Source organism: Drosophila sechellia, chromosome 3R, assembly GCF_004382195.2.
Source record: "Drosophila sechellia strain sech25 chromosome 3R, ASM438219v1, whole genome shotgun sequence".
Classification (NCBI taxonomy): domain Eukaryota; kingdom Metazoa; phylum Arthropoda; class Insecta; order Diptera; family Drosophilidae; genus Drosophila; species Drosophila sechellia.
Genome location: NC_045952.1, coordinates 893,724 through 919,446, shown reverse-complemented (window position 1 = coordinate 919,446; position 25,723 = coordinate 893,724). Strand labels below are relative to the sequence as shown.

At 43.4% G+C, this 25,723-nt stretch overlaps 1 protein-coding gene across 7 annotated transcripts in view; it reads left to right on the top strand.

Annotated features, from left to right (window-relative positions):
- LOC116801758 (neurotrimin) overlaps positions 1-25,723 on the top strand; it is a 149,260-nt gene that overhangs the window by 103,160 nt on the left and 20,377 nt on the right. For 6 of the 7 annotated variants that reach the window (XM_032723094.1, XM_032723095.1, XM_032723096.1 and 3 more), the window contains exon 5: positions 8,190-8,317. In XM_032723094.1, the coding sequence (XP_032578985.1) occupies positions 8,190-8,317 (128 nt within the window). Of the gene's footprint in view, positions 1-7,623; positions 7,940-8,189; positions 8,318-25,723 lie in introns of those variants that run through there. The other variant, XM_032723091.1, reaches the window with a different exon arrangement.

Genomic DNA, 25,723 nt, shown 5'->3' with positions numbered 1-25,723 from the left:
GCCCTAATTCTAAATTTCCAAATCGCGTACTTCTCGCCATCAAACGGCTTAATATAACGTTTAGCCTTGTCCACTTTTCACTCAAATTCTGAGAAGGAATTAATTTCACAAGAATGTGAAAAAAAAAATGCTATTTCACAATTTATTTTCACAATCTTTAATTCACAATTTAATTGTTTATTAGGCATGGACTGGGCCCATAACCTGTTGTAGTTTAAAATTTATATTTCCTTTCTCAATAAATAAATAAATAGTCAAGTTTGTGTTTGAGTTTTATGTTATATATTTTAAGTTATTTTCAACTGCAACACCAGCACCACGACCTACTCTCAGCAAGAAACGTACAAGAATAAGAATGAGAAAAGAGAATAAAAGTGTGGCCATTCATGTCAAATATAAAGTAGTGTTGTTTAACGTTATTTTTGTAGGTTGAATAGTATATTCCAACACAAAGGAAAGGCTATCACAATACAAAGTTTGCTACGCAAGCCTCTAGCATTTTGATAGGAAATAGTAAGATTCGTTGTTAGTTTTTTGAAGAAGAGAAAGAAGATGAAGAGGCGGATGGTGCACGAAAAGAAATTCGAGGCGCAGCTGGAGCCGTTCTCGTATCTCACAATACTGTGTTGAATTTCGATGCCATTTTCTCTAGGTTAGACTGCACGTACTCGGACAAGACATTCGCCTACTGAGGCAAGTATTAGAGATGGTCAGGCAGATGGTGGTCAGATGGTGGCCAGATGGTGGTCAGATGGTGGCCAGATGGTGGCCTGCCATTGATGGAATACTACGACGAAGTCGAGAAAAAATTGACGCTCGTCAAGATTGTAATGACACACGAGCAAGAGGGCGCTGACTTACTCAACGCTGAAGTAAGAGCCGACGCACTGCATGCTTTCAGGGCCTCAAAAAGTCCCTTGGAGCTGTGGTTTTCGCGGCTCAACCTATAGATTTGCGGTCTGCCCTGGCTCTGGCCAAAGAGGCGGAAGCAAACAATGAAAGGTGCAATGTTCGCAAATTCCTACGCCAAGGCCAAGGAACGAGCGCAAACGTCTGGAAACCTCAACCTATGGAGGTCGATTCGTCGTCCACGTTCAGGCAGCGCACTGAGTTCAGTAAGAACAACCCTAATGAGTCCAATGCTTCTAAGAGGAGAATTTCCTCGGACCATTCGACAGGTCCAAGACGCCAACTTATCAATAATGTTGTCTCAGAAACCCCTAAAGAAAAAGGGGCCAAGCAGGAGTATGAGAAGGCAGCAAAGGCAACAGTCGAAGATATTAATTAAATTACATAAAGGAGCTTAAAAAGTGTAATGCCGGTCGCCAGTCCGTTCTCGGTGAGCTCAATACATGGCTCAACCGAAATCAAGGATTTAAGGAGGCTAAAATGGGGGCTTGGAAGGTAGGATTTTAGTTTGTGGAGGAGTCCAGGATGCCAAACTCGGTCAAATGCCTGCTTCACATCTAGTATTACAGTTCAACAATACTTCTTCTGCGCGAATGCCTCGTGGATGCGTTCGACTAGCCGTTGAAATTCTTAAGACTTAAGAGAAAGCATATATGTAGATGGGTCGGAGTATTATAAGATATTGGTGTGGGAGATCTAGGGGATGTTTCCTCCGAAGGCGTCTGAGGGTTTGAGACTGTTGTTCAGTCTTTTTGTGCATCTCCGACTGAGGCGGGAGATCTCCGCTGTGTAAATATCAAAGCAACCCATCAAAGCAAAACCGCGTGTTTGAAATAGGAGAACATGTGTATGAGAAAAACAAGAGGAGGTTTGGAAACAAACTAACGGAGATGTACTGGTGTTTATACAGCGAAACTTCTTAAGACTCTCAAGCAACCTATCTGAATTAGCCCTCATGATGATTATGATAGATTCTGCCCTCCAAGACAAACTTCAAGAACTTGAAGTATGGCTGGGGCAGGCCGTTTCTGAGCTTCAGTAGGAGACCGGGGTGCCAAACCCGATAAACGGCCTGCTTAATGTCCATCAGTACTGCAAGGCAGTATTTTTTTCGGTGGCCTGGGGTATCGTCTCGGAGTCTGCGAGAAGTTTGGTCAAGAGCCTCCGCCTCAGACCCCCAAGAAGCATCAGCCATCATCCAAAGCTCCACCATACACAAGGAGCTTGAAATGACATGGGTAGCAGAGGAGATCTCCCGCCTCAGTGGGAGATACACAAAAAGACTGAACAACCACCCAAACCATCTGGCCATGAGACAACAGCCTCAAACCCTCAGACGCCTGTATAGGAAACATCCCCTAAATCTCCCCCACCAATAACTTATAATTAGTGAATACTCCGACCCATCTACATCTATGTAATCTCTTAAGTTAATGTGGTCCGAAAGGAGATCTTCTTCCTCTTTGGTCTGAATTCTTGCCGGATCCAGGCCGCCGGAGATCGCTGGATAAGGATAGCAATGCCGCCACGGTCTGAACCATTTGGGTGGTTGGCTGATATAAGGTGAAGTAAGATCTGTCTGAGAAGTGGGCTAAGTAATATATCTGCTTGGTTGGTCTTGCAATATAGCTCGACCTCGGGCCTGTTGTGGATCTGACCGTTTGCGTTCCAAATGGTAATATCTAGCACACAACTGTGCTCTATCTGGCAGTGTCGTTCGACTTTATTGGTGGCACAATCGTCAATACTGAGCTGCAAAGTCACTTAACTTGATAAGCCTTCATGTTGTTCTTGGCCGGCTCAAGGTTTTTGGTGCATCTCCGTGACCGTTTAGCCCATCACGACTTTCATCCACGTCCGTTGAGTAGTGAATGCCTTTGATGACTACCCTATAGGCGCGTTCATCTCAAAATCCTTTAAGGCGGTAAAGCTTTCCTTGTCATGGGTCATCATGCGAACGTTTTTGTTGCTTGTCGTCTTCAAGGTGACCTCCACGCCTTTGAATTAGAAAGCGATACAAGAATAGATAACATTTTCGAAAAGTTTTGGGATAGCCGACAATTTAGAGATTCCTCTGTAATTGCTTGCATCCAGTTTGCTACCTTTTTTTTGAAGAGGAATCACAAATGACTCCTTCCATATATGAGGGAATTGAGAAGATTCCAAAGATAAGGTAAACAGTTTCAGTAGAGGCGTGCACAAGGCTTCCGCACAGAATCTGAGCACACAGCCAGGGATTCCATCGGGACCTGGCGAATAGACCGGTTTAACACGCTTTCGTTTCTAGTGGGGATAAATATTAGATTCGACTTAGATACCGCATAAGAGTATGGCTGTTCGGAATGAGGTAAAGTTGAATATGTTGTTTGAAAAAACTCGGTGAATAGATCGGCTATTGCCTTATCCGATGTTACCGTAGTATTTTCAAAAAATAGCGAAGAAGGGTAAGAACTTCTTTTTCGCTTAGTGCTAACGAAATTATAAAACTGTTTCGGATCCTGTGCAAACTGGAACTTACAACGGTTTAAATAATTTTTGTAGCACTGAGCATTAAGAACGGTAAAGTTTAACCGAGCGCTTAAATATTTACAAAGGATGGACTGAGAACCGGTATTTTTAAATTTCGTATAGAGTCTGGACTTTACATTTCTTAGGTGTGTCAACTCTTTATTAAACCAAGGAGGTTATAGATAATGACGGATAGTACATCGGAAGACAAGAGTCAAAAAATGATTTTATTGCGGTATAAAACATATTAATCGCATCCGCCATTATGTTGCAGGAGTAAAGATCGGACCAATTAAAGCCAGCTATAAAATTGTTTAGCCTCCGAAAATTTGCCTTGCGAAAACAGGGAATTCGCTTTGTTGACTTCTCTGAATTTACTTTTAATACCGTACCTAAGTCGATTTCCACCTCGAAAGTAGGATGATATTGATCTTCAGGTTGAGTAAGAGGTACTACCCTGGACAGAAACACACTTTCAGGACTTGTTACAAAACATAGATCCAAAAGTCGACCAAGAGAATTTGGAATATAATTAACTTGCGACAGCGATAAGTCGAGCAAGCCGTCAATAAAGTCATGTTGTGCTAAAGGGAGAAGGATATTCGATTGTTTTTCTGGGGACCACATTGTGCCAGGTATATTAAAATCACCTAGAACTACCAATTGGTCCCTGTCAGAAAGTTTATTCAAGATGGACTGGATAGCGGACAGATGATTCTGATATTCTGGGAATTCAGAAGATGGCGGAATATAGGATCACGTAATATAAACTGATCTGTCGGCAAAACACAGCTTTACACATACGAATTCCGAGTTACAGGAATCGTCCAAAAGTAACTCCTCCGACGCGAGGGTAGATCTAACCGCAATTAAGACTCCACCTCCCCGTCTGGAGGGACGGTCAAACGTATATATAGTGTACATACCTGGGAAGACTTTGGAGTTAAGTATCTCCGGCTTCAACCAAGTCTCTGTGAGCACTGTTATATGGGATGCAAATGAAAGACTATCACAATACAATTTGCTTAATTTGCTACGCAAGCCTCTAGTAAGGAGATATTAAGATTCGTTGTTATTTTTTTGAAGAGGAAGAAGATGAAGAGGCGGATGGTGCAGTGGTCTGGCCACGTGAGGGAAGTTTAATTCCCACGGGCACCTTTTTCTTATTTTTGATCTTAGCTTCAAACTCTTTTACCACCATACTATCCGGCCAAAAATCACCCGAACATATGGTCGAAAAGAGCTCGTTTGGGACAGTTATCTTGAAAGATGATATGTCCCTAGCGTAAGAGAAGTTAAATTTTTCCACTTTTATATTATCGGCTTTTGTTTTGTCTTGTATATAAGACAATACATCCGACGATGTTTGATCAGGGGAAAGCCGAGAAACGAAAATTTGTTTCTTTAGTGGAACCACCGCGAGGGGTTTGGCCCTGCAGATTGTATTTCTGAAGTGCCAACTTGTGCCGGTAGTCTGAACTCAATGTTCCCTTGTGGTGGTAAACTAATCGAGACAGGTGGAATCACTGGTTAAGAAACCAGTGCAGACAATTCGGAATTTTTAGCAATCACAGGGTGGGGTCCATCCACAGCTGATTGATCGGATTGTGGAGTCCTGTTGATCATTTGCCCGTGGTTGCGGGGCCTTAGGCAGCCTACCACCAGCGCCTTTTTTGCGCTTTGGAGATTCATCTAATAGCTTAAGGCCATTAAACTGTGAATTAAGCGCGGAAAGAAGATCATCGGCTCGACGAAAACTATCTCTAGCTACGCCAAAACTGTTGATCAGTTCTTTCAAGCCACCTTTAGTTTGGCGCATAAACGATTTCATCTCGTTCGCAACCACAAGGCAAGCATCACAACAGTAATTTAGATTTTTACCCTTTGCTAGGTCATCACTTGTATGTTCATTAAAACCAGCGCACTTAGTATGCACCACTCTATCACATAGTCAACAAGTCATTTTTGGCTGCTCAGGTTTTATAACCTGGCAACAATTTTTATAAAAGCAGACAACATTTACGGTTTCCATGTTTAACTGAAATCAGACCACTGTGCGTGCACGAAAACACAAAGTCAAAACTTTCAAGCGAGCTGTTAAAAGAACCGCACGAGAGCAGTCTGCACGCTGAGAAATTTAGATTTTGTGTGGGAGAGCGAAAGAGAGAGAGAGAGAGTGAGAGCGAAAAGTGCAGTTTATGTGCATGCAAAAAACAACACCAAACACCACTGCGAACAACGCACAAAAAGGGAGTGTAAACAAAACAAAGAGACGAAAAATGCAAACTACTTTGTATATTTGTTTAAACTACTGCACAAATCACAAAAGAATCAATCACTCGCGAAGCGAACGGATCTTTAATAATTATGTTTAAATATATGATAATTAAAGAAAATTATTTAAAAACCACAAACCTTAGATAAACTTATGCTTATACTTATCTGAAGCAGCGGAAGGCTTCCGCTTATCTTGAAACTGTTCCCAAAGAAAATGAAATGTCGAATGGAAATGAAAATAGATATGGCAGTCGGGTACCGGGTTACACTAGTGAAATGTCGTCCAATATGTGTATGTACTTAGCTGTCGTGAAGTATTCCTCGAAGATCCGGCTCAAGGAAAGACAAAATGTAGCCTTGGACTCCGAATGTGATTTGGTGGTGCCGAGTAATTGCCCCAAGTGAACAGTGAACAATGAACAGTAAAAACGACGGAGGTTCTGCGGGGCAAATGAAAATCCGATAATCCAGTTTATAGGGAAAGGTACAGTTTGTAGTGTATGCGGTTGCTTATTTTATAACCACTTTACTCCAGTACGGTATAGCACCAAAATCATTGTAACACTTGTGGAATACGCATATAAGCTGGACTTCAATTCAAGTGTTATATGATCCTTGATTTCCTTATGGTAACATGAATATGCCTACCTTAGCATACTCAACAACATATTTGTAAGTAATATACACCGCAGCCGTTTTTCTGCTGTCCTCAGCAGTAGCTCAGCCCTTCGATTTATGGCTATGTTTTAAGCATTCAATAAAAATCTAAAGCAGTGACCAGTAAGTCGCTATCTAATTACATAGAACCAACAAGTAAAAAATCTTTGGATTATTATGAAACTGGTAAAACAATACAAGGCAAAACAAAAGAGAATTTGAGTTCCTGAATAAATTATATAATCAGTGTATGTTGAAAACGGACTTAAGACGAATCCGTACGCATTCTGCTGCTTATTAATTAAAAAAATCATCGTCAATACCTACAGCCTTGACATATGGAAACATTTCAGCCAACTCTGTAACATCCTAACTTTGAGTCGACTTTTTCCCGGGGTGCCCAACTATTTTAGGCAAGATTTCTGAAATTTTCAATATTAGGACTGTTGGGTCATGCAACCGCCAAAACTGTGCAGTAGACTAATCTCATATTCTTTAATATTATAAGCCAAATTAGTCAGTGGTAGCAGTTGCGATGCCCATAGTGCAAACCGCTGTTCTCGCACGCATTGTTGTTGTTAGCTACCTACGTTAAGCTTGGGCGCTGCATTTCGGCTGTCTGCCCCGCCAATTGCCAATTCGTCGTGTTTCGGAAAAGACTTAGCTTAGGCCTTAGCTGCCTTAAACAATTCGCAAAATAAACAGTATAAACAAACTTTCTTCGGTTTTCTTTATTTTTCGCAACAGCTATTGAAAAAGCTCAATAGCTAAACAAGGACATTAGATAGACTGCTTCAATTGGATATAATAATATAAGAGTCAGAGTCGTAATAGTAACTATGTCTGGGAAAGTTAGGATTTGTTCGGATTATCGAAAAGTGCAAAGTTTTGCCGCTAAGGATGCTGCTCTCTTTCTCAAATAAATATAATTTGAGTCGCTTGCCAAAAGCTGAATATATATCTAGCGTTGATCTGAAGGACGCGTATTGGCAGGTGCCTTTGGAGGTCTCCGCTCGAGAAGATGGCCTTCACAGTCCTTTTGAACCAATTTAAGGTAATGCCATTGCCATGGCTGTGCAATGGTACAAGCACGACGACTTAGTAAATGGAAGCGTGCCTTCTCATTTCAGAAATGAGAGGTTCAATTACTTAGATGATTTGCTAGTGATTTCTCTGAGCTTGGAGGGCGATTTTGACGTAGTTATTGAATTATATAAGTTAACTCCAAAAGAGTTTCAATTAAATAAAAAAATATTTTTTTATTTGTGTTAGGACTGCGCTGCTTTGATTTTTGCTGCAATCGCTGGCTCGCTGATTCTCACGGAAATTGGGCAGACGCTACGTCCGCACTTTTATGTTATGCAGGTGCAACGTATGTTTCGCAATCGGACGCTCGTGCGACCCCACAAGTACCTTTGTTGACGAGTGTTGAGCAAGCGGATACGCGTGCAGCTTCAAATGTTCTTATCAAAACATTTGTGGTGTTAACTTATATTGTAGCATAATATGCTTCACATATTACGCTTACATAAGCAATGTACATACAATCTTGCACATGCATAAACACCAATTCACATTTTTGCTTAGTTAGTCTTAAGCTGACTTTTCTTGAATAAAGAGACGTTCACCTAAATTGTTCGTGTTTCGATTTAAAGTTGTTTCAGCGTTGATCTTTGTCTTTGTTATTGACGGATCATTTATTCAACTGACAAATTAATAACTACGTAAGTATATATCATATATATTTTTAAATGCTCTAAACTTTAAATACGATATTGTTTTCTCTTTTACTTTACAAATAACGTGACGCAATTTCCAATTTATTTTATTATTTTTAGAGCCTATTACTAGTATCCTTGGCGGTCCAGAGATTTACATTGATTTGGGATCAACGGTTAATTTAACATGCGTGATAAAACATTTACCGGACCCGCCAATTTCAGTGCAGTGGAATCATAACAATCAGGTAAACTTAAATATCCTAAAAGAAAAATTTCTTTTAATGACAATAATATGTATGGAAGATATACCAGGATGGAAAGAAAGTTCGGATTAAAGAGAAATCTTTTATTTATACATATTTAAGTCTATTAAAATTAGCCTTTACCATGTGACTATAATATAAACCGGTTAATGTACTGTAAGGAGTCTTAAAACTCACCACAAGTCTGTGTACAGCAGAGCTGCTTTGCGAAAAAGGCTAGAATGCGAGAGGAGTCAAAGGCAGCCAGGTCAAACGGGAAATAGTGAACTCGAGCCGGCCAAGCGCACAGAGATCTGGCTCAAAGCGGACGCACCGTTAACTAACGGGACATTAGTTGGGCCTTGTACCCGAGCGGGCCGAGCGCAATAGGGGAAATACCGGCATTCCGGCGGTCTATAAAGGGACCGTGCAAGCCCAGCTCGGGGCAGCCAGCTAGAACATGTGGAGAGCTATACCATCGAGTCGACGAGAGATCAGCGAGTGAGAACGGACAGTGAGAAAGCAAGAGGAACGCCACGATAATGATCAGCGCGCAACCGTCGATAAGGTAAGGGAATCAGTTAGTGAGTATCAAAGCTGATACTTAAGGACGATCACTGCAAGTGCAGAACAGAGAAATCCAGATATCCACGTTATAGGAGAATAAAAGGACCTGAAATGGTCACAAGGGACAGTGTAGTCATTGGTCGGCAAAGGTGGTCGTGGGAGGAGCGCTGGCTTGACCTAACGGATACACACCCCATAGCAACCTAACCACCGTTCGAGCCGGCAGGTGGTACGTTGGCAGAGACGACCAGGGCCTGGCGTGGTCAGAAGGGGCAGTGTCGGAAAAGTGAAGTTTAATTCCCACGGGTCCCTTTATCATATTTTTAATCTTAGTTTCCAACAGTTGTACCACCATATTATCCGGCCAAAAATCACAAAAACATATGGTCGAAAAGAGTTCATTAGGGAAAGTCATCTTAAAAGATGAAATGTCCCAAGCGCAAGAAAAGTAAAATTTTTCCACTTTTACATTATCGGTTTTTTACACTCGTTACATGTGGAGCAAAAGGGTATACTAGATTCGTTGAAAAGTGTGGAACAGGAACGAAGCGTTTCTGACTATATAAAGTACATAAGTTAACACAAGCCAACGAACTAGAACTGACAGCGCTGACCCAGCAGCCGGCAAACACAGCATATTTGCGTTGCTGCGAGTCTTTATTAGCTTTAAGAATCATTTTAAGTTTCAATTTGAATTTGCATTTACCAGAATAAAGAGCGGCAGCTCGTCAACTCCGACTAAACTTAGTAAAACACATTTACATTACTTACTCTGCCAGACCACAAGGCTGGCAGTTAAAAGAGGAAAGTTCCTCTCAACGTAAATAATAATCTTCTCCAGCTCCCCGGACCCCCCAGAGCATCCAGCCAAGGAAGCCCTTCACCTCTGAAGGAAACATAACGGATGGCAACATCGCAAGACTTCGCGATTAATCGTTAAATAATTGGCGCTCAACTAGTGGTAAAAACCACCCCCCACCACCACCATGACCAATACCGCCCAAACAGCTTCCAAATATGCGGCAAAGCAAAGCTTCTAAATTTGCGGCAAAGCAAAAGACAGCGGCGCGGGAAAAATGAAGGGAATAAGTGACGAAATAACACACAAAAAATATATTTTTAACAGAAATCAATGTGAATAGAAACAAAAATCATATAATTATTTTTTGTAACAGCGCGTACGTTCGCTTTTCATTTTATATTTCTTTATTTATTGTTTGTCTTTCTTTGGTCAACTGCCACCCACACAGGCAGCTTTTGCATACCTAAGCGAGTTGGACTGCTCATGCAGCCCGGATTCTTACAGTATAGGAATAATAAACCATGCTCCACAAACTCAGAGTCCGATAGCGAAAATCAAGCTCCCCCTCTAAGAAGTGTAATCGCGAATCCCCCTGCAATGGCGATAGATCCAGAACAGCTCAAAGCTGTAATACAGGCAATTGTGGCCAATACTTTAGCGGAGGAGGCCGCCAAAACCGAACTCGAACAAAATGAAATGCGTCAGAAAATTCAGGAGCTGGCCAGCTGGTTGAAATCAGCACATGTCGCCCCACCTCAGCCGTGGCCCCCGTAATCAGAACCTACGAACCCATGGATATAACTAATAATTCTCCATGTGGGCAACGGCACCTCTCGCCATTACGAGGCAATGACAATTATTAGAAACAAAGTTAGGGGCGCGATAACGTTTTATCCTCGTTTGGGACTGTACTGAATTTCGATGCCATTATAAATCCGTCGATTTCACTTACAGTGACAAGCGTCTAATGTATGTCATTGAACAAGACAAGAGCACTTTAAGACAGAGAAACAACATGACCCTCTTACAATATTATGATGAGGTCGAAAAAAAAACTCACCATACTCACAAATAAACCTCATATGTCTCACGAGCCATCGACGGCAAAAATATTGTGCAAAAAATTCCGAGAGGACGCCTTGCGTATTTTCATCTCGGGACTTAAACGCAACCTCACTGACGTGCTTTTCGCGGCAAGGCCGAAAGACATGCCGTCAGCTCTGTCTTTAGCGCAAGAAGTGGAATCTAACCACGTCAATTTTTAGTCGAAAATCCCTGTTACCCGTCATCAGACGAAGACTAGCAGGAGTACCAATGAATTTCTTTACAGACAAAAAATGCTTCGTCTCGATTTTTAATTCGAAAGCGACTTTTTTCATTCTACCAGATATTACAATATTCGACAGGGTAATCGGGGCCAATCTGTTAACACAGGCCCGCGCGTCACATTACCTCGCGTCCGCCTAACTCAAATGGGGTAACGAGGTTGAGAAGAATTCATTCCATAAATGCACTGACGTCAACTTCACTAACGTGGAGTGCTCAGACGCACCACCCTTGGTGAAAAGGCCATTTCTGGGGATGATCAGAAGCCGAAAAAACGCCTTCGCAGATCCCAACGAGAACCTGCCATATAACACATCGGTAGTGGCCACGATTAGAACGACTAGCAAAGAGCCCATTTACGCCAAATAATATCAATACTCCATGTCGGCAGCAGATTTCGTCAACAACGAGATCCAAGACATGCTTAAAAATGGTATAATTCAGAAGTCGGTGTCTCCTTTTAAAAACCCAATATGGGTGGCTGATAAAAAAGGAACCGACGAGGCCGGCAATCAAAATAGACGATTAGCGATAGACTTTCGTAAGCTTAACGAAAGGACTATCCCGGAAAAATACCCGATGCCAGATATTTCTATGATACTGGGCAACTTGGGCAAGGCCAAATTTTTTACGACACTGGACCTCAAGTCCGCGTATCACCAGATCGTCTTAGCGGATAATGACCGCGAAAAAACTTTCCTCTCCGTAAACGGAGGGAAGTACGAATTCAAGAGGCTTCCCTTTGGCTTGACAAATGCTGCCAGCATCTTCCAGAGAGCCATTGATGATATTCTCAGAGAGCAAGTCGGCAAGACTTGCTATGTCTACGTCGATGATGTAATAATCTTCTCAGAAAATGAGAAAAACCATAGTCGATGAAAATATTAGAGTCTCAGTAAAAAAGTCAAGTTGTGGAAAAAAAAGCGTAAACTTTATTGGCTTTATAGTCACCAGTGATGGCACCACTACCGACCCAGAAAAGGTCAGAGCCATAAAAGAGTTCCCCGAACCAAAAACTGTATTTGTGGTTAGATCATTCCTAGGTCTCGCTAGCTATTACAGATGCTTTATTAAGGATTTTGCAGCCATAGCAAGGACTATTTCGGAAATCTTAAAGGGCGAAAATGGAAGTGTAAGCAGACATAGATCGCGACACATCCAAGTACAATTCAATGAGGCACAAAAAAAATCTTTCGAAAAACTGCGCAACATTTTGGCTTCCGAAGATTTTATGCTCAGATACCCGGATTATAATAAGCCATTCCATCTAACGACGGATGCTTCAGCCTACGGTATTGGAGCAGTTCTTTCACAAGAGAACCGTCCTATTACAATGATCTCGAGGACATTAAAGGATAGGGAAATGAACTACGCCACAAATGAAAGAGAATTATTAGCCATTGTCATTCTCGGTATCAGATTCTAACCCTAACGCAAAAATTAAAAGGTGGAATGGTCACATCGAGGAAACGGGTGCGAAAGTAGTATATAAACCGTGAAAAGAAAATTTGGTTGCTGATGCCCTGTCTATGCAGCAAATTAATGCCATAGAAGAACAGGACTCAGAATCATGCGCTGCGACCATTCACAGTGAGATTTCCCTCACCCACGCCACAGAATCAACGGATAAGCCCCGAAACTGCTTCCAGAAACAACTAATTCTAGAAGAGGTCCGCTAAAACGCTCTTTCGTTCTCTTCAAAGATAAGAATCGACACGCAATCAACTTCACCGACAAGGAGTCATTACTCCTGACCTTGCGGATTCAATATTCCCCAAGGGCGTCCTCCATTGCGATTTGCACACGTTAGCAACGGTGCAGGACTATTTAGTGCGGAGATTCCCGACTACAAGATTCTGGCACTACATAAACCGTGTTACAGATATTTTTGGGGTGACTTGGCCTCTGTGCGCACGGGAGCGCAAAAAATAGCTCTATCTTGCAGCGGATTGGACGAGGCTACGACAGCACATGAGCTCCACAGCTGCATGGTCGCCCAATTCCAGGGTCTGCAGATAAACCCTGAAGATATCAGGGGCCTTCGCAGAATGCGGGATGGCACGCAGATAGCCTCAGTGCTGCTGAACGCGAATGTGGCGATACCGGTCCTTAAACAGGGAACCGTAATCGTTGGATGGTCAAGATGTCGTTTCACCCAGGACGTCCGACCAACGAGATGCTACAGGTGTTTGGGCTATGGACATCGATCAGCAACCTGCAAGGACACCGACAGGGCAGACTGCTGTCTTAGATGCGGTGAGCGTGGGCACAAGGCAAAGGGGTGCGTTGCAGCACCAAAATGCCTGATCTGCAGCAGCGAGGTGGACAGAAACCACCCGACGGGTAGCTTTGCGTGCCCGACCTACAGAGCGACCCTGAAAGAAGCCAAGAGCCACCTTAATGCACGCCCACATTAGCGTAGTACAGCTCAATGTCAATCATTGCGCAGCAGCTCAGAGCCTCCTGGCCCAGACTGCGGCTGAGCGCAATGTAGACATCATGCTCCTAAGCGAACCCTACGTCTCTGGTAGTGGAGAATCATCCATGATTCTTGACGAGTCAGGTAAAGCAGCTATCAAATGCTGCAGCTCTCTCCACGTCCAGGAACTGGCTGCTTTACCTATGCGGGGTATCGCTTATGCGAAGCTAAATCACGTGCACATGTACAGCTGCTACGCTCCGCCGAGCGACACCCCCGATCAGTTCGAGGAGTTCCTGGAGGCGCTCGTGGACCATGCGAGAGGGCGAAGCCCGAAGGTCGTTGCCGGCGACTTTAATGCCTGGGCAGTGGAATGGGGCAGCAGGACATCCAACGCCAGAGGCCGAGCTGTGATTGACGCCATGGGAATGCTGGACCTTATACTGCTGAACGACGGACGGAAGCCGACGTTCAACAATGATAGGGGTACGTCCTTTATTGACGTTACCTTTGTCAGCAGAGGGCTAGTGGACATCAACAACTGGATGGTCCATGACGTCATGACGCTGGGCGACCACGCCCTGATCTCTTTCAGTCTCTCCCCAGAGGGCATGCCCAGGAGACGGCAGAGCAGAACAGCCGGGAAAGCATGGGACACCAGGAAGATCGATGAGGCCATGCTGGCCTATCAGATCAATTCCCTGGAAATCCCAAATGGGGACGCAGAGAGTATGGCGGCAGGCCTCATGTTTATGCTCGAAGGAATCTGCGACGCAACCATGCCTAGGAAAAATAAGGCACAGCGCAAACCACCCGTTTACTGGTGGAGTGCCTCCCTAAGCCAACTAAGGTCTGATTGCCTCAGGGCTAGGAGAACGGCGCAACGAGCCAGAGGCAGTACCCACCACGCGGAACTCTTAGAGGCTTTCAGAAGGAAACGCCGTGAGTTCAAGCACGGGATCGCGGCTGCCAAAGCGCGGTCGTTTAAGGAGCTGCAGGATGGCGTAGACAGCGATACCTGGGGCCTCGCCTACAAACTCGTTACCAACAAGCTAAGGAGGAGAGCGGCAACCCCATCCGACCCGGGGGTCCTGGCTAACATAGTAGGAAGCTATTCCCAAAGCAAACCACTCTATGGAGGCCAACAGAGGCAGCCCCTGCCCCAGATTTCCAGTGCGTCACTGTACTTGAAGTCGTCGAGGCAGCCAAGCGCATCAAACCGAACAAAGCCCCTGGACTAGACGGTATTCCTGGAGCTGTTATAAAAGCAGTGGCGCTGGGTAGACCTGAAATCTTCAGGGCCACCTTCCAGCAATGCCTTCTGGATGGAATCTTCCCAACAAGGTGGAAAAGCCAGAAGCTAGTCCTGTTGCCGAAAGGCAAGGGACCAGCACATGCTGCAAACAGCTACCGCCCTCTATGCCTACTGGATATAGTAGGAAAACTATTCGAACGTATCCTGTATACTAGAATAGAGGCAATCACCGAGAGCACCAACGGCCTGGGAAGCCATCAATATGGCTTCCGGAAAGGAAAGAGCACACTGGACGCTCTTTCGGCCGTTAGTAACATCGCCAAGACCGCTCTATCTGGTGATAGATGGTTAGGGGGCAGGAAGGAATACTGCGCTATAGTGACTCTGGACGAAAGGAACGCATTTAACACCGCCAGATGGCCCGTAATACTCGCAGCCATGAACCGCATGGGAATCCCGGAGTACCTAAGGATAGTCGTTGGCAGCTACTTTAGGGATCGGGTCCTATGGTATGATACTGAAGATGGCCCAAAAAGATACCGAGTTTCGGCAGGTGTTCCCCAAGGATCGGTACTTGGACCAATCCTATGGAACATTATGTACGATGGGATCTTGGGCATCAACAGGCCCGTAGGAGTAGAGCTGCACTGTTTTGCTGACGATGTGGCAATCACAGCTGTCTCTAAAACAATCGCAGGGTTGGAGGACAAATGCAACTCTACGATCGGTGCTGCCATCCTGTGGCTCGAGAAAGCCGGGCTAGCAATAGCGGCTCACAAGACCGAAGCAGTCCTTCTCAGCAGCAGAAAAAAGGTGGAGAACATGCTGGTCTCCGTCAATGGCACACAGGTGACCTCTCAAGAGTCCCTAAAGTACCTGGGGGTAATGATAGATCGCAGACTATCATTCAAGGACCACGCAAGCTACGCCAGCAAGAAGGCAGCAGTCACAGCCTCTTCGTTGGCTAGGCTTATGCCCAACGTCGGAGGCCCAAGACACCCGGCCAGGAAACTGCTGGTGTCAGTAGCAAAGGCTTCTCTGTTATACGCTGCACCAATCTGGAGCAATGCCACTAGCAGGGGCTCATACCTGAAAGGAGCTCGTTCGGTGCTTCGGTCAATGGCCCTCAGGCTCATTAGAGGTTTCAGGACCATATCCGAGGACGCGGCGCTAGCCCTTGCAGGCCTGCCGCCAATTGATCTGGAGATCAAGGCTCTCAGTCTAATGCGAAGTGGCGCTTCCAAGCAAGAGGCACACGAGTGGCTAACAGGTGAATGGCAGAGCAGATGGCAAACTTCGCGACGGGGGAGGTGGACCCATCAGCTCATCCCTGAGTTGACAGTTTGGGCAGAGTGCCAGCACAAATGCTTGGACTACCACCTAACCCAGTTTCTTACGGACCATGGCTGCTTCCGGGCCTACCTACTACGGTTCCGTCACGTAGAGACAGCTCGATGCATGTTCTGCGTCGACGGTGAGGAAACAGCAGAACATGTGCTAATGCACTGCTCCAGGTTCACGGCGGAGAGGGAGCAGCTAAAGACGCTGGCAGGTACTCCGTTCAGCCCTAGTGGCTTGTTCGCGGCTATGCTGGCGAACAGCGAGGCTTGGGAGCTGGGACACAGCCTTATTATTAATATGATGAAGCGTGTCCGATCAGACGAGATGGCCAACAGAGCGGATGTCTAAGCCCAAACTGGCGTCCTGGGTGACGGCGGGCGAAGAATTCTACCCCAGAGTTCCCGGCTCGTCGTAATAATCAACTAAAGGGTGGAAGGAGGAGTCCCCATGGACTACACTGAAGGCAGGGAGTGCGACCTGGCCTCACATCCCGCTCACCGAAGTCTTACCTTGACTGGCAGTCCCGGTGAGCGAGTAAGGACTGAAGAGCACGCGGAGGTTTTTGTTTTAGTACGTAGGCATAATTCCAATAGGGCTTATGAATCGTGCATGCCACCTACGGACAGTAGGTGGTATCTTTAGAAGATTTTAATTTTCCTACCGTAACTCGATTAATAAAAAAAAAAAAAAAAGATATTTTTGGGGTCGAGGAAGGGAAAAAAGTGATATTAGCACAACACAATATTGCCCACCGGTCGGCCAAAGAAAATGTGAAGCAGGATCTCACAGAGTTCTACTTCCCAAAAATGGCCAAACTGGCCAATGAAATTGTCCAAAACTGCAAAGCAAGCGCGAAAGGTAAATATGATAGGCATCCGAAGAAACAAGAGATTGGCGAGTCACCGATTCAATCTCAAGTAGGAGAAATGCGACACATAGACATTTTCTTAACGGATAGTAAATATTTTCTCACTTGCATTGAGAAATTTTTAAATTCGCCGTCGTACAGCGTGTGCCGTCAAGAACAATTGAGGAATTGAAACCGGCCGTGTTGCAGGTCAAAAATGTCTTCCCAAACGCCAACGTGATTTACTGCGACTACGAGCCATCGTTAAAATCGCACACCATCACGGCCATGCTAGACAACCATTTTGGCGTCAGCATCACAAATGCGCCACCCCTTCACAGAGTCTCAAACGGGCAAGTGGAACGTTTTCACAGCACTCTACTAGAGCTCGCCAGGTGGAGATAATCTTCTTAGCCACTACCAGATATAACAAATCAATCTATTCGCTCATCGACGCAATACAAGAATCCACGGACGACGCGCTAAGGTCTAGAGAGAATGCATTTCGACAAAACAGAGTCTTCGAAGTGGGCGAAAAGGTTTTGGTCAAAACTAATAGAAGGCTTGGCAATAAACTTACTCCCTTGTGTGAGGAAAAATCCATACAAGCAGACCTGGGACCACGTTCCTCATTGAAGGGAGGGTGGTCTACAAAGACAACTTTAAATGACTCTTTTAATTAATTTTAAACTTTTTATTATTACTACCTATCATCTGTCGTTTGGCAAACTTCCATTTAAAAGACATTAAGTCCGTTGCCAAAGGCACGATGTTTTAGTATTAGTATAATTGGTGATGGGATAAATCTCAGCGAACAAGAAGAAGCGACTCAAAAAAATACATTTCCACAGGCGCAGAATTTTCATCCTTCTATCACTGTCATTGGTGTCATCGCACATGCTCGTAATAGAAAAAACAAGCAGCATGAACGAGATGTTTCCACAGTCTCCAATGAGGAAGTTGCTAGAAGTGGACACCTCGCACCTTCGGATTCGTTAAGAGTCCACCACAGAATCGCAACGAGTTTAAATTTTCTTGGCACAATTGTAAAGGTAGTAGCGGGGACGCCGGATGATCTAGAAAGAGTAAGGTTCACAGAGTGGCAGTTGACACAGTCAAACAATAGGCAAATCAAAATTAATACTAGAATACAAAGTCGAATCAACCAATTAACAACCACTGTAAATCAAATCTTGCAAACACATAAAAATACCCGAATTGACACCGGCCATTTATATGAGACACTGCTGCTATCCTAGATCATGCAGACTTAAAATCAGTTTGGCTGAAAGAACCCACAGATACCCCCATATAGGATCTTATGTCCGCATCGTCTGTAAAAATACTACAATCCTTTAACATAATACACTTCATTATAAAATTCCTCAAAATAAAATTATCTTGTAAGAAGGTCACTATTTTCCCAGTCACTTCCAACATAGTAGCAAAGTGTTGAGAAGAAGTCCATACAATCAAAAACTGCACCCCAACACCGGGGGCTACCTTTTGCCAACAATCAGCGTTGTAGCGCATTGCGAGTCGCAACCAAGCGACCTACACCCGCGTGGATGAGAGAATCATCATCATCAATGACTGGCTGATGGGCAGACGATCTAAGCTATCGACTTCCACTAAGCTCCTTATCTACAAAGCGATGATAAGGCCAATCAGGACGTATGGCATTCAACTGTGGGGCACTGCATCGAAATGTAACATCAACATTATCCAGACCTTCGAAAACAAAACGCTCCGCACCGTCACCAACGCTCACCCTTTCCACGATAATGCCATTATCCACGAGGTCCTCAGCTTCCCCTGGGTGAAGGATGAGATTAAGAAAAGCAGCAGGCAGTACATGCAGAGGCTTCAAGACCACCCAAACAACCTGGCACAAGACCTGCTGCTGACCTCCAGTCAACGCACCAGGAGGCTGCACCGATCCCACCCTTTGGACCTCTCTGGGATTAGACACGCACATTAAAATTAAATTATATACATACATGATTATATACATCATACATACAATATCGATAGTTATTGTAAAGTTTTCACGACAAATTATGTAATTCATTAATTCTCTACCGTTAAGTTTAGTCCTCAAATTTAATGATTGTCCGGGGACAAACAAAAAAAAAAAAAAAAAAATCAATGACCGGCCAGCCAGGGTCACGGTGGACAACGGAACAGAAGTGCATTTACCAGAATAAAGAGCGGCAGCTCGTCAACTTTTTATTCCGAATAAATGTCGTAAAACACATTTTTATTACTTACTCTGCCACATGGCTGGCAGTTGAAAGAGGAAAGTTCCTCTCAACGTAAATAATAATCTTCTCCTGCTCCCCGGACCACCCGGAGCATGGAAACCCTTCATCCCTGGAGGAAACCTGAAGAATGACAATATCGCAAGACGGTTCGATTAATCTTTAAATAATTTATATATTCTTCATCAGGATCAATAGACAAGTCGATCTAGCCAAGTCCGTTTGTTCGTCTGTCCCTCTATCCGTATGAACGTCGAGATCTCAGGAACTAAAAAAGCAAGAAGGTTGAGATGAGGTTCTAGAGACAGAGACGCAGCGCGTCACGATGGCACGCCCACTTTAACACCCACTTTTTGCCACGCCCACCCTAACGCCCTTTAACAGCGCTAAACTGCCACGCCCACATTTTTACGACGACCATGCTATAAACGCTTGCAGAACAATGACCGTAGCTGCAGTGGTGGTAGGGAGCGGGGTTGGGAGGGGGAAGCTTTATTTGCTTTCGGGTTTTTTGCGTTTATAGCATGGTCGTCGGATATATCAGAGTTCCATCTCACAGCAAGGGCTCTTTAGTAGAGACACGATTTCACGAGTTTGTGGATGTTTTAAGTACGCATTGTTTAAGTTTTGAACTTTAAACCATTAAATCAAAAGCCTGGAGATACACAAAAATATTGCCATGCAATATTCCCGTTTTTCAAAAACAGTTCGTACTTCTAATGTTATTCGAGTGACTTGTTCAATGGTTCCATGTTATCTCGAAAATCAAACTGATACGCTGCCATACGTGTCCTAAAAAGGGGTGAGATAAGGAAAATATTCTTATGAGTCGGTAGAATGCAGAAACTGAATGGTCATTTCTTGCCTTTTCCGCCATGTGCTTCTCCGTCTGGATGATTTGTTCCGATGATTTTTTCCGAAGAACAAAAATCTGCTTATTTGGATGTGGCATTTATCAGTAAGACGTTTTCAAAAAAGGATGATGTCAATATGATTTTCATGAATATATTTAGATTTCTCTAGTTTAAGCCGTGAAACGCCTTTGGGGATTCTAGATAATTCACCTGATAAATGCACACATTTATCCATCCCTCCGATTCATCTTCACCTGTCGATATCCGAAAGAGGGACTACATTTTTTTTATTCATCCAAGAACACCAACTAAATTTATTTAATGATCGAATTGATACCTGCTCTATTGAACTGCCGGGGACCTGCAAGTTAGTGGTGCTTAACAGTCTCTCTCTTCGAATCTTTACACTAATGCCGTCAATGATTTTATACCCACGTTTCGTGTTTCAGAAATTCCAACATTACGAGATCAGTTATTGATGACAAGGTATTTTACCCAAATTCGGGAAGTTTCAACACTTGCCCTCATTTTTAAATAGTCTGTCTTCAAGAATCTTGAATCGCGGATATTGAAACCAAGTAGGAGGAACGTTTACCGGCGAATCTTTTGCCGATGGAACAGACCATTTCGAAATTCGTGGAACAGCACCTTTGTGACCTTTGTAAACAATTTTATTTTTTTTTAAATTACAATCTATTTTTTTTTTTAATTAACAATAAGTAATTGTTGATTAGATGTGAAGAATAAAAGAAGCGGCCCTTCCCAGTGCAAGGATACACTAATAAATTATTCATTTAATAGTTTAATTCTTTTGGAGTTCTGCGTTTTAATCTTCTTGGTTCCAACTCTGTCATCGGTATTTGTTTGAGTTTTGGTTTTGTGTATATTAAAACGACAACCCAAAAACTTCGCAATTAAAATCAATGACAATCAAATATTATTACACCCATATGCCAAGTACCTTGGACAAACTAAATATTATATATTATACAATAGTTTTTTTTTTAATTATTATTTATTAAGTGAAGTATCTTAACATCACAGGGTGGATAAATATTCTTAGGAATTACAAAACACTTTATTAAAATAAGTGAAGTATTAAAATAAGTGAAGTATATATATAGATATTAAAATTGGTTGTAATATTTTTTATTTGAGTCGAATAAATGACCCGTCAGTTGACTAAGGACAACGCCGAAAAGAATTTTTTAACGAAGCTTTTTGTTGAACTTCTTTATTCAGCTTATGACTAAAAATAAAATGCAAATTGGATTGAGGAGAAGCCTCAGTATTTAACAATATTTGTATTTCGGGAGAGCCTCGCTCTTGGGTTCTTAAGATGAGGAAGTGTTCAAAGAGAGCAGTCAAATCTGCTTAGGTCAGGCTTTAGGATGTTTACAAGAACGGCTGAGTGCCGCTGCCAAAAATTCTTTATTAGAAACGGATGCTGCGCAGCTGGGATACATATATATACATATATATATATGTCGGAGAAGAGGAGAAGAAGCGCGATTTTTCATTCACTTCACCGTACATATTGTGATTTGATCATCCTTACTTCGTTTCCACGAAACTCTACCGAAACAACAACAGGCGCCATTCTCATTTGATACACACACAAATGATGCTCACTCAATAACGGAACGCTTTCCGTGAATTTTAGTATTCGCTGCTCTTTCTTAACATAACGGATCAACCACATTATTTCGGTTACATTCAAATAATACGTTAGATCTACTCAGTCTCCGACACGGCCTTCCTTACATGCACACGACCTCGCGTGTTGTATCGCATTACAAAGTTCTTTACATTTTACGTATCACCGGACCCTCATTGCCCCCGCCACATGGTCACTGCGCTGATACCCATATGGTGTAGCTGTAGCCTTGTGAATAATTTAACCAGAGTCTACGGTCTACGAGTCAAAGTCTACGAGTGCCTCAGTCGGCGATCTCTCGCATTAGTCTGCGTCTACCTCAACAAGCATCGACCATAACTGTTTGTGGGCCTATTATACGTTCTCTTGCTTGTCAAAGATCTCAACACATATCGGTCGCCATCAAGCTTTTCCGTTATCACAAATGGATCCTTAAACTTTGGGTCTAGCTTTGTTTGATGCCGTTCTTCACTCTTGATCAAGACATGGTCGCCTACATTGAATTGAATTTCGAATATTTGTCTATGACTACATGGAACAGGATTTCTAGGGAAAAATTACAAATCTTTACGGTAGCTAGCATTTGCCTTGTGCATGTCACGGAGCCTTCACCTATACCACTTGCCATGAACTTATCTGCTAATTTTCCTTTCAATAAGGAACACTTAGCTCCCGAATCAAACAAAGTATGGAAAGTGCTCACCCATTTGGTACTAATTTCCTCTTGGATCGACAACGGCGCACACATTCACTCGTTTCTCAGCCTGGCTTGATGATGTTGTGCACCTTGTTGCAATGTGCCCCAGCTCTCCACACTTGTAGCACTTTATGTCCCTCTTTAGAGTAGAGTTGCTGTGCGTAGGGTTACTCTTCGCCATCTTCACTTCTTCAGCTATTCTGGTTCGGCACTCTGCGAACTTATGGCCAGGTTCGTCACAATAGTGACACTTCATGCGCGATGATAATTTTTGCTTCTTATGTTCTGGAGCACTAGAACAATCTGGTGACTTTTGGTCATTGCGTTTACCAAAAGCAAAGGCACGCAGTTGTTTTTCCAATTCGCTTTGTGTCTGGATATTGAATAATGCAGTCGGTGGTCTATTTAAGCTGCATGTCGCACGTGCATGTCACGAACGATACAGCAATTTCTTCATTGCTTATTTCTTTCCACTTCGGGAGCAATGCCGATACTTGCCTGCTGGCATATACAGGAAAACCATAATTATGCCATAATTATATCGACAGTTTTGCGCCATGCAGCTGCATCTGCACTTGCAGTGTCTGGGTTAATCTTTGGTAGCGTCACTTTGCTAGTTTGCTTCTTCACTTTGGAAGTCTGCATAGATTTAATCAACTCCATGAAATTTTTGCTTTGCGATTCAAATAATGCACGCCACTGATCACTCGAAATGTCTTGGGAGTAGGCCGATCCCACTTCTGATGTCGGAGAAGGCGAGCGCTATTTTTCATTCACTTCAGCGTCCATATTGTCCTGCACAGCAAATCGCCTGCTAGACTAATTCACTCAAGCGTCGCCAACTCGATGCTTTTCTTCTATTCCTCAACTTCATTCAATTATTTCATCATCCTTACTTCGTTTCCACGAAACTCTACCAAATCAACAACAGGCGCCATTCTCATTTGATACACACACAAATGATGCTCACTCAATAACGGAACGCTTTCCGTGAATTTTATTATTCGCTGCTCCTTCTTAACATAACGGATCAACCACATATTTTCGGTTACATTAAAATAATTATTAAAATAATACGTTAGATCTACTCAATCTCCGACATAATATATATAGTGACATATCCATAAGTCCCTAAGACTTAAGCACATGCCTACACACTAATACACATACAACATGTACACCCTACACTACTCCGGATGTACCTAACAGATACCAGATATGAATAAGATTATCATATGATCCTCAATTAAGTCACCCACTGGTAGACTAAACATCCGTCCCCTAATTTAAAAATTCCTTGCCTAGGCCCTCACGCCATCGTGATGTTCCCACGTTCAAAGCTCGGACTGGCAATCACGAAAACAACAAAAAATTAGATTCAATTAAACAAAACTATAAGAATCTAAGAGCACTTGTATCCAAGAGCGAGTGCACTTGAATCCAAGAGAAATCCAAAGACAATTAAAGTCGGCAACTCCAAAGCTCTTTCTCTTCACTTGATCAGAGCCCTAAAGTCTAAAGTCCATATCAGAAAAGCTCGATACCCAGGCTTGAACGTCAACCAAATCAGAATAATTAGATGAGTTTAGTTTGAGACCTAATTGTAATCGGTTGGTGTTCTTCAACAAATAAAATATTGTAATCGTTCAGTGAAATAAAATTATAATTTTTCACATATGAGTATTGCAAACATATGTCGGAGAAGGGAATGATATTTTGAAATAGGCGCCCTATCGATGGTCAACTGTTCACGAGACTTATCGATAGGACGAGTTGTAATCGATTGTGAGATTTCAATAACATTGAGATCGAGTGTGGCCCTGATAGTGTGTGGCCGTGCGTGTCTATCGAGAAGAGAACGAGGAAAAGCACACACACGCAGCGGCAAGAATCAATAAGAGGAAAACTACAGAGGAAAACTACTTCACAATTTGGATTAAATCTACGCTCCGTCATCAGAAGTGGGATTGTGCCTTCGTCTGCACACCATGGAGGACCAACTGCGCATCTTGATGGAGCACCAAAACCAAAGTTTCTTGGAATTGGCAAAAACACTGCAAGCGTCTGTGCGAGAACCGCCGACATTCCAGGCGCCGACGCTACTCAATGGTGCTCTACGGTTGATATTATTGTGGCTGAAAAATTTCTGGAAGGCAGTGCATTAATATTGGCCTTAACAAAATCGCTGGAAGGAAGTGCGTCCCAATGGCTGTCAGAAGTGTGCTATGCTGGTGTGACATGGTTGGAATTTAAGCAGTTATTCCAACAACGCTATGCAAATGCAGAGACGCCAGACGCCATGTTTTTACAGTTACTGAACAGTCGCCCAGGCAACAGTGAATGCCTTGCCATATATGCTAGTCGTATGGTGACGTCACTCGTTTGCAAATGGAAGGGCTTGGATAACGAGAGGATTGCTGTGTCTGTGGTTTTGGGACATTTGGCCAACTTTGATCGCCGATTACAAAGAATTGCCTACACTGCCGAGATCAAGAATAGACGCGACCTACAGGCTGAGTTGCAGGTCTTCGCTTTTGACAGGCGCACACATTCTGTAAATGAGGAATCTGGAGGAAAGCGAGCTAAGTTCGCGCCCTTGAAGTGCCATCTTTGTGGTAAAATGGGGCACAAGATGATTGACTGCAGAAACAGGAAGCAGAGCGCTGGCATGTCGAGACAGGATCACCGAGGAAGCCAATCATTTCAAAGGCAGTATAACTTGCTATCGCTGCCAGGAGGAAGGTCATATAGCTTCACAATGCCCCAAAAATATGGCAAGTGGTGGAGCTGGATTTCGGAACGAGAAGAGAGCTGAGCTGTACGTGGTGGATGAACCAAAGACAAGTATGCTGCTACGAGGTGAGAACTTTCCAATTATCTTTGACTCTGGAGCAGAGTGTTCTTTGATTAAAGAGAGTTTTGCTAAAAACATAAGCGGTAAAATAAAAAATAACGTAGTAAGCCTGAAAGGTATTGGAAATGCAAATGTTTGCAGTACAATTCAAATCGATAACAACATTGTTGAAATCCTACTCAGATTCTTTTATACAGGGAACGCCTCAGACTCGCGTAAATTCGGGAGAAATGAAAATTCGATTGATTGATGAGACAAAAACGGTACAGAGAAGACCATATAAATTGAGCCCCAGTGAGAGAGATGTGGTTCGAAACAAAGTTCAAGAATTATTAGATTGCAAAGTTATCAGACCGAGTAGCTCCCCTTTTGCGAGCCCTGTTCTATTGGTGAAGAAGAAGAATGGATCAGCTAGGCTTTGTGTGGATTATAGAGAATTGAATTCGAATACAGTAGCTGACAAGTTTCCGTTGCCTTTAATATCTGATCAGATAGCCAGGTTGCGTGGTGCAAAGTTCTTTACCCGCTT